Source organism: Psammomys obesus, unplaced genomic scaffold (assembly GCF_907164565.1).
Source record: "Psammomys obesus unplaced genomic scaffold, mPsaObe1.curated_primary_1811, whole genome shotgun sequence".
In the NCBI taxonomy this organism is placed as follows: Eukaryota; Metazoa; Chordata; class Mammalia; order Rodentia; family Muridae; genus Psammomys; species Psammomys obesus.
In genome coordinates, this window is record NW_026596051.1 from 10,388,091 (window position 1) to 10,398,657 (window position 10,567).

At 39.1% G+C, this 10,567-nt stretch overlaps 1 protein-coding gene across 1 annotated transcript in view; it reads right to left on the reverse strand.

Annotated features, from left to right (window-relative positions):
• Window positions 1-10,567, reverse strand: part of Abca13 (ATP binding cassette subfamily A member 13) — a 463,272-nt gene that overhangs the window by 151,528 nt on the left and 301,177 nt on the right. The window contains 2 exon segments of the mRNA XM_055624041.1: window positions 3,842-3,911; window positions 8,788-8,871. Of these exon segments, the coding sequence (XP_055480016.1) occupies window positions 3,842-3,911; window positions 8,788-8,871 (154 nt within the window).

Sequence of the window (10,567 nt, forward strand, 5' to 3'; positions counted from 1 at the left end):
GATAGATAGATAGATAGATAGATAGATAGATAGATAGATAGATAGATGTTCATTCCTTCAGGAATAACTTGCCTTCCACAACATGTGGAATGTTATGCTGACCATCACAAGTGCATAAGATTTCTGCTTAGCATTTAAAATAGATAGATGAATAATTTAACCAAATTCAAGTACCTTATTCACAAATTCAAGAACTTTAAAGTTTCCCTGCCTCTGGTATTTTTCTATAATCCTCCTTATGACTATGAATCAACATGTATCTTTTAAAAGTGCAATCTGTATTTTTATAAGTCCCTTACTAAGAAAATCAAAGTTTTATGAAGAACTCTAACCCAGTAGAAAATGTATTTAGCGACCTTTCCTAACTCTTGTGTGTCTTGTTACCTAGAAATACACCTTTTGTCGTCAAATGTTCTACCCTTGAACTATATCCCTCAAATATATCTTTCGTGGTAAGCCTAATGATGATTTCCTAATGATGGTTCTTGTTCCTGGAATCTACCAATGCCACCATATGTGTCAATGAATGAGAAGACTGTCATTAAGTTACAGATCTCCACTGGAGGAGTCATCCAGGATGGTCAGGGTGGACCCTATTGGCATCATTTGTGTCTCTGTAAGAGGGAGGTAGGGGAGATTAGACAAGAGTGACAGATAATAAGGTAACACAATGCCCTACACTGGACATTTGTAGCCACAGTCCAACAAATGTCAGCTGATATTATCATAAGTAAGCCAGGAATTCTCCCCTGCAGCCTACTACCACATACTATGATTTTAGAACACACTACTACCCCAGAACTTGGGAGGACAAAGTTGCTTATTTAAGCTAGCCAGCATATATCAATGTGCAGCATCAGCATGAGGTACATCCAGCATCCCTCTGGAGTTTTACACAAGGCCACATCCATGACTGATGATGGGATACTGTCTACATTATAGCTGTTATTAACTATTGCTCAGTCTGAATACTTCCTGTTCATTCTTCAGGGCCTACAAGATTCTGAACACCCTTGGCAATTTCTTAGTGCTGTCTCTTCAAAGTAACAACTGGATTTCTGTACTTGGAAAGAGGCAATATGCAGTAGATATGCATATGATGAAATAGGGGGGACCCAGAGCTTCTGAAGATCAGAACTTATAGGGAGTATATATTTGGCCTTCTGTCAAACAGTTAACCAAGAGTAGCATGATCAATCGAAGAAAGGGAATTTGTAGAGGAATTTAAATTCAGAACATGGCTGTTCTCAGAAGAGATCACATCCAAAGACCTTCGAGGTCTGTGTGATTCCACTGAAATACAGAAATGCCTTTCTCTGGGAGACAGAGCCATGCAGACCTCTGAGTTCAAGGCCAGCCTGATATAGAGCAAGTTTCAGGTAAAGAAAAGCTTAGGTCCAGGTGTGGTGCTATATGCCTTTAATCTCAGCACTCAGGAGACAGAAGCATGAAGATCTCTGAGTTCTAGTCAGTTCTGCTCAAGCAGTGCAGTTGAGTCAGTAAACTGAGAGGCAGTGCAGTGGAGTTGAGTTTGTGCTAGTTCAGTTCATGGAATTCAGAAACAGTTTTGTCTTTTTTTTTTTTTTTTTCCAGAGCTGAGGACCGAACCCAGGGCCTTGCGCTTGCTAGGCAAGTGCTCTACCACTGAGCTAAATCCCCACTCAGAAACAGTTTTAATGGGAGAGTTTACAGAGACAAGTTGAAGAGAGAATAAGCTAGACACAGGTGAAGACAAATCGAGATGGGGAATGAGAAAGAGCCAGAAGATTAGAACAAATTACCAATCTGTTTCAGGCCAATCATAGAAATACAGTAAGTAACTGAAATAAACCATATTGGAGAGGAGTTTAGGACAGAAGAACTGAATTGAAGCACCCAGTAAGAATTGAGAAAGAGATAGAAAGGGTGAGCGTATTCAACACTAAGTCTTAGAGGCTGAAAACATTCCAGGCCTAGATACATTTTATGGACACTAGAAGCTTCCAGGACTAAACCTAGGTTAGCTGACAGAGGCAGGAAGCCTCAAAGGTGACAATGACATCAGGCAAATAAAAGATGCTTTTACAGGAGCTAAGTTTGGATATATACCTGTCCCTTGCACACTTTCCCATGTCTCTTTAGACGTAACCCTGAGTTACCTTTGGGATATTTATGATTCATGTCTCAACTCCCTTTCCTAAGGTCCTTGAATCTTTAACGAATTGACTGATGTTCCTCAAAGTGTATTCCACAGAACACTGAGGTCACACAAAAATAAAAATAAAAACAAAAATAAAGGAAAAGAAGCAGAAGTATCAGAAAGCAGCACAAGGAGTGGGAGGAGGAGGGGAAAAAAGAGGAAGGAGGTGGAGGAAGGGGAGTATAGGGAGGAAGAGCAGTGGAAAGCAGAGTCTTCAGTCAGAGCATTTGCTGAGAATGTTGCATATTCTCCACCCTGCTGCCTATTCAAACAAAAGTCAGATGCAGCAGATTCTTAGAAAAACAATAGTAATGCTATTTTCGCCACCACTCCTGAGGCATGTTTGCCAACAGAGGGTGCTCTTTTCGGCATCTTTCTTGTGTGCATACTAATCTTATTATGTCATGTGAGTTGGGCTGAAATGGGGAACATAATACCATTCTGATACTCACTCATTCTCCCTATCCCCTTGACACTCTATCTAACCCTAACAGACTTTGGGCTTATGGTAAGAAAAGCCACTACTGTTTAAAGAATGATTAAATTTAGACTCAGGAGCAAGAGCTTAGAGCACAGTGTTAGCTGTTTCATGATAAAAATGGAAGAACTGAAACAGATAAAAAAAATAAAAAAGACCTTTGGCCAGTGCAAAGAAGTGAGGCATGCAGGTGAGTTCCCTCACCACAATGAAAACACCACAATGAAAACATGATGTTTGCTAACATAGAGCCGCCCATCCTCACAGTCCCCACTGTGCAGCCAAACTGTCTTCTCTCTTACTTCCTGAGTTTTGTCTGTGAGAAGAAAAAGGATGAACGCCTCCAGCTGTCAACTCTCTAAAGTAACTAAACCACTGGAGCAAATGGGCCCCATGGGCCACTAAGTAAAAAGGCCCATGATGTGTTCTCCCTACTGTCATTTCCTTTATGGATGATGAGGGAGGATTTCTTTGTTTCCCTGAAGAATCTTGGCATTGCAGGCAGAACCATCATGCCCATGTGATGCTGGGATTCAAACCTAGGGCTTTGTGTGTGATAGGCAAGATCCCGCATTTGACAGCTGGTTGTAGGTAACAGATCTAAACTTTTCGTTAATTGCCTTCTGATATTTCCTCTGAGATGAACTGCAATCAATTTTCCAAATAAATTTGTTCATTGCCCTTCATAGGCAAGGAAGCTATGGCCTTCACCTCAAAAGCATAATGTCTACTTTATAGTATTTTGTATTCATCAATCATATTAGAAATCATAAGTCTTAGCTTAGGTTTTAATAAATAGTTCTCAGAACTTGAATAAAATTATGAAGAAAGCCTTGAGGCCAGCCTGTCTTGAGATCAGAAGAGATTTCCTCCAAAGGGGAAGTCTAGCTTCATCTTTTTCTGAAGAGGACTTAGATGCTCAGTGTATACCAGTAGACGTGATAATGATTAAGAAGTGTGAGTAGGGAACAAGCAGACAGCGAAGTAGGTGGGTGAGCTGCTCCATGTTCACTGTAAGGAATGAAAACGTTCCAAAACTAGCCTAGTAAGTAAATACAGACATTATGAGACTTAAGCAACAAAAAATGAGAATTAGGCAGATGAAAGGTACTCATTTCTTTCTTTCTTTCTTTTTTAATTTGAGGTTTATACTTCAAACGATCAAGGGTTCTTCAGAAACATACCAGGCAGCCACATGAGTCCTTGAATTCTGGACCAGAATAAGGGTCTCTATGCCAGCTTGAAAAATTCGTCCTAAAGAAAAAAAGGGGAGGGAGTGTATAATTTGAAAGACTGTTTGATGCATGAAGTACTTTGTTTTCATAAAAGCAAGTTCTGTTACAATAGAACACCATTCACAAGATGACCACCTCCTTGCCACTAAGGCGGACCTCCGGCATTTGTTTTCACAGTTCAAGCCACTAATCTGATGATAATGTTTTGTGACGAAGCCAGTATTCTATGATGTGACATGAGGATTACTTGGCTGCTCACGCTGAGTGTGCTGCAGGCAGAGCCTCTGTGAGTTCCCAGAGCTAGAGCTGTTGGCAGACCTCAAGACTCTCAGATCATAACCAGATACAAGAAGCAACCAGTAATTGGCTATTAATTGCATTAGACTAAAATGTTTATTCATTTCTATGTCATGTCACAGTACCTTAATCCCTTAAAGAAAAGCTACAACTAAATTTGCACATGATGAAACATTGTGAGGGTTGGGGAGACCGTGAGTAGCATTAAATAAACAACTCATATTGTTTCCTACATTCACTTATTAATCTAACTCTTTATGTGTGTTTACACACACATATGCACCATGCTATACTGCATGTGTGGAGGACAGAGAACCATAGTGCGAGTTAGTTAGTTAGTTAGTTAGTTAGTTAGTTAGTTAGTTAGTTAGTTAGTTAGTTAGTTAGTTCTCACCTTCCATCACGTGGGTCCCAGGAATCAAGCTCAGGTCTTTGGGCTTGGACACAGTACTTTTACCTACTGAGATATCTGGCTAGTTGTAGAATAGCTTTTCAGCCCTATTTTCTCTGTAAATTTTTATCTTTGAGAGCTCCAGACATTAAATTGTTAAGGTTTTTTTTTTTTTACAACAATTTTAAGTCAACTTTTACTTTAGTGCAGATCAAACAATTTTAAGTCAACTTTTACTTTAGTGCAGATCATTAGTCTGAAGTACTCAAATACTGAGAGGAGGTGAAATGGACATTCACTCACCCACAGGTACCAACTAGATATTTTTGCCATATCCCCTCCTCACCCTGATTTTCAGAGCTCAAGGCAAGGGTGGCAGCTTTAAGAGCTTAAGCCACGAGCTGGTCACACAGCAGAAGGGCTGTCCTGTAGAGGTGTGTTGCTCCAATGGAAGACAGGACTGGAAAAAGTCAGCCTGTCAAAAAGACACTCGTCGATTCTGTTAACCTGACCAGCAAATATATTTTCCATACAATTTCCTCAATGCTAAAGGCAACCACAGACTTCCCTACTATTAATTGTTTTGTTTTGTTTGGATAATTAGCTCATAGGAGTTTCAGTTAGGGATTCATAAGTTAACAGGGAAACAATGCTTAAGGGAGTTGATTTTTTTTAACCAGATGGCTGTAATCTAATTACTTTTGTTAGAAAAAGAATGAGTCTTTGCATCTCTTATTCCCAGGAGGGGGTTTTGCTGTAGGTGTCTTGAGTGACAGATATTGAGGTCTGTAGTGTTGATGTGGCCCATTCTGGAAAGCCCATGTGTGAAAAAGCCCCGTCTCGGGGAAGTGATGTTGGGAAGGGAAGACTATTTGAGAAGGGAGGCCTGGTGCAAAAGTAACTCAATCACTGAGGGCTTGAATGGACTCATATTGTTACCATGGGACTCCACTGACTTCGCCTGTGAGAGTGCAGAAATAGCCTGGCCCTGTAGCTCTAGCTAGCTACATTGCCATGCACTCTGTTTCACATACAACCATCATTGTCAAATCAACCATCATGCTCCTCACCAGAGAGGGCCACACAGACGCTCACATGAATGTTCTTACTCAGCAACAGAACTCTGTGCTAAATAAACCTTCTTTTCTAAAACCCTATCCTGCCCCAAGTATTTTGCTATTGATGGACCAGCCTGATTCCATCTTAAGATTACAAGCCATCTTGTTCCAAGGTCAAACTAAGTTCATGGGTGCCACAGATTCATGCTCTGTACTTTCTATTCTTGATCTTCACATTCATCTTCACAGATGAGCTTGGCCAGAAGTAGTGCCAGGCACCAGGAACCACTGTCACCACCAACTTAGACTGCTAGCTTATCCTGAGCTCTAGACAAGGAAGGGAGGTAGAGACTGTAGTGGAGTGGGGTGGGGAGTGGCAAACTGGCATCACTATAAAGGAGCTGGATGTCCAGACAAAATTGTGAATATATACTGCCATTCATAAAGCATTGATTTCACCTGGGTGTTTTCCTTTTGAGGGATTAATAAAAGAATTGTCCTATTTTTCTGCTAATCGTTCTTTTCTTAATACAACTTTCGGCCAAGGCTGGGTCAGATGTGTTCCCATTTTGGTTCCCCTGATGCATGTGTGTTTTACATCCTGTGTGTTTATAATACAGACAAGAAAATGAAAACATCATCATTGAACCTTTCACTGAATAAATCACTTTGTATTTCAAGAGACTAAAGCAACATAATTAATTTTCTCATAATTCTTCCATACTGAGACCATTAATAGTTACCCAGTCTCAACTAATTACCAGCATGACTAATGGGAAAGATATGTCATCAGAAACCAGGAAACATATTTCTAATTTTTTGGTCTGGGTTTCCATGTTTACCACTGAAAAGACAGGCATGTAGCGTCCAGGACACTATCAGGCTCTTATCTCTCACCTCATTTGCTCCATCTGTAATTACAAATTTCTTAGGAGTAGGTTCTTCACATTAATCTTGGTCCCTCTAATAACACTTGATTTGCAGTACATCCTCAAAGAATTAAAGATAGGAAAAATAACAGTAAAGGGGGCACTTATGAAACAAGGCGTGCCTTACCAAAGTTCCCGCACCAGGCATCCCCTTGGTGTTAATCTTAGAGCCCAGAGAAGCCTTCTTCAAAGCAATCAGCACAGGCTAGATTTTTATACATTTTTTTTTTACTAAATGTATGAAATTGTCAAAAAACAAGACAAAGAAAAAAACCCTAACACTAAAAATTGAGAATTTAAACATCTGAAATGTCATAGTTCTAATTCCATGGGCCTGAAAGGATATATGGAATAAAAGGGCAATGCCTTTAAATATAGCCACTTTGAGGTCATTGCTTAAAAGCAGCATGGTTGTTTGTAAATACTGATTCCAAGTTTTAAACACAGATTTATGTTTTACCACATTAAGTCTCACCGACATGACTGCCCAAACATGACCTGAACAAGGAAAATACCGATAAATACAAAAAAGTAGATGGGAGAAAGCAGAAAGCCTCAACTCTACACAAAGACCTACAGGCACTTAAGGAATGCTGAGAGTGGGAAAAATAGTCTTTCCTGAAGGAAAGCATATTAATTTGTTATCTAACCCTAAGTGTTTAACCCTGAAAACATAAATGCAAGTAACAATATAGAAGTGGATAGGTTATATTTAGGAATATATCTATAGGTATATTTGTAATGACAATAAATCAGAGGCTACAAATTTGAAAGGGAGAAAGGAGTGGTATATGATAGTGCCTGGAAATGGAAAGAATAAATGTTGTAATTATACTATAATCTCAAAATGATTCTTAAGTAAATTACCAAAAAAAAAGGCAAGTGTGCAATTCATCCATAAATATAAATAGTAGTTATAATCCAGAAGACAGGCAACAAGAAAGACAGGTGGAGAGATTGTTCAAGGTGTTGAGGTAATTACAAATGTGATATCATGAAGTTCTAGCTTTTTCACTTATTCTCCTTTAGGAGGCCTGAGGGAATTTATAAACTTTTTGTAAAGTTCAGTTTCCTTGTGCAAGATGAGATACTGTCTCTCAGTTGTCTCAGGGTTTGGGTAGGATTTAAATAGACTAGGAGAAAAAAAAAAAGCAATCTGACAGCTGTGAATTTCAATGTCATTAATAGTAACACTCTTCCAGGCATGGAGGCACACACCTTTAATCCCAGCACAGTAAGATCCTTTAAGGGATGGATACTCACATCTGTGATTCTAGCACTAGAAAAGCAGCAGAAGAAGGAAAGGGAGTTCAAGATCAGACTCAACTACATGTTAACTTTGAGGTCAGTCTGGGATACTTGACATAAACAAAACAAAATAATACTCAGTAAAAATAACAACAACAATAATATCAGCTGCTTGTATGCCATGATATACATTCCCAAGTTGATCTTTCAGCAAATGTATTATTCAATTTACCCGAAAAATAGGTAAGTTAGATAAAGAAGTGGTGCAACAGAAGGAAACCAAGGTTTGCTAAGTTTAAATGGCAGGTCTGAGGTCACACAGTCATGGAGATAGTCGCAGAAAAGCCATGGGTGAAGATGGTATTTTTCATTTTTACTACTGCAGAAAAACTGTTGTGTTTGCATTTCCCCATTTCTATCAAGCTACTAAATTTATCGTGACAAGTGTGGCATGTATCACAGTAGAATATTATTCAGCCATTAAAAAAAATCAAATCATGTAGCAACCATGATAGAACTGTTCTTGAACAATGAAATAAGCCAGACATAGAAAGAAAACTACCATTGTGTTAACTATTAATTTTAAAATAATGTATCAATATGTACAAGATTTTTTAAGTAAATGAGAGTTAATATATAACTCATGCTTAATTGCTATTAAGTCCTTTTGGTTTGAGTTTTCTTATGTCAGATGAAGACTACTATTTTCTTTTTTGAGTCCTACAGGGCATGTGTCTGTGAAAGGTAGAAAAAAGTAATTAGATAGTTTATTTCTGGCCATTCCATAAAAATGGGAGTCATTAATTAGAGCCGCTAATGAGACCCATTAACGTCCTGCTCATTAAGCTGACTTCCACTCCACATAGCTGAAGCTGGAACACAGACTAACCCACCCTCAAGGGAAGCAACACTTGGGTCTCCAGAGCAGCTGTTGCTGGAATCTCTGCTGTGCGGAGGGCACCAGATACTTACAGCTGACCATCAGCACACAGAGGATCCCAAACTCCAAACTTGCGCAGAAGCACTTGGGTGAGGTCCACACCATGGCTCCCACTGCTGTTGATGATGAAGAAACAAAGCAACATTAGGAGAGAGTAGAGGACACACTCTAACCTCACCCTAGTCCAGCTGACTTGCCTAACAGTTTCCAGAGCACCAGATAAAGCTGATGTTTTATGATAAAGGTCATGAGAAAGAACAAAATCAAGAAATGTCTTCAAGTACAGCTTTGGCACATATGCATTGGTATGTATTGCTAGTCAAAGCACGTTATTTTTCTCATCATTTCAATTACCTTTTTAGCCACTTTTACCTATTTTCATGGACTTAAAATCAAATTCTAAAGGCTATCTAATATAATGTCATAGTATGTTAATTTATTAAAATTAATAAAATTATTTTCTCCATGCTAGAGCTTTAGCTTGAAACAAACAGTCATCCTATTACTCAGCAACACAAAAGCGCAACCTTTATATCCTTTAGTTTCTACATGACATTGAATCATACTTTTGTAGTAAGAAGTCTTCAGCACAGAATTGGACCTGTGCTTAAAGCACACTTTGAATGATGGTGCTTCGTTTACAAGCCCCACATCTATTTCTAATTCAAGAAATATTACCAAAAGTCAAGGTTGTTGATGCTGAATTTCTTTACCAAAGAGACAATCAACAGTAATGCACTAATGTCATTATGCAGAAAGATGCATAAGCAGACACTAGAACATTTAAGTTTTGTACATCAACTGTAAGAAATGTCTGGAGTTGAGAAAATGTAAAAGAAAAGATACATCAAACTTTAGAAAACTGGAATAGTTTATACTGGGATTCATTTTAATTGGTTACTATTCAGAATTGGGATATTTATAAAATACAAAAGACTTTCAAGGTGGCAGATATCATGCCAATACAGTTGGATATAATGTCGAAGGAATAAACTGAGGAAAGTTAATAACATTTATCCAGATTCTCCAGTTCCAGTAGCAAAGGAAAATAAGGACATTTACAGAGCAGAACAAAAGTCCAGAGTCCATCTTGGGGAGATTGGCCTGGTTTATGGTGCTCTTTCCTCTCGGTTACAGAGAGGGCAAGAGCTGATGCTGACTAGACCGTAACTGAAGGTAGAACATCTCAGAAAACTGCACTGTACTTCCAGTAACACACATCTTAAATAACAGAAAAAAAGAGAGGTGGGGATAAAAATGTTTCTCATTCTGAGAGCAAAAGAGGAGGAGCAGAAAACCCTTTCTTCTCACTGAACCAGCATAGTGGGAAAGTGACAGTTTTAAATTTTCATTTATTTATAACATTTATTGTTGGGGGGGTCACACACATCATGAGTTGACAATTTATGGGAATCAATTTTCTCCTTCCATCATGCAGGTTCTGAATATCGAACTCAAGTCCTTCTGCTGAGTAGCAAGCACCTTTACCCGCTGAGTCATTTTGCTGGCCCTGTGAGATTCCAGTTTTAAAAGGACTACCATACTGGATCAGTGGCTTGGTTAGCCTAAACTCTCCTGAACAGCACACTGTGGGAACCAGAGCAGAACAGCTCTGACCAGCCAGAGGTGAAGCAGGTGCTAGACATTGGGAAGGAGCAGGGCTAGAGCCAGCATTTTCAACATGACTTGTAAAGGATCTCTTGCTAACAGGACTATGTAAAGGAATCATCCAGAGCTGTGACCAGCATCTTCAAACAATATAGTAACACACACACACACACACACACACACACACACACACACACACACACA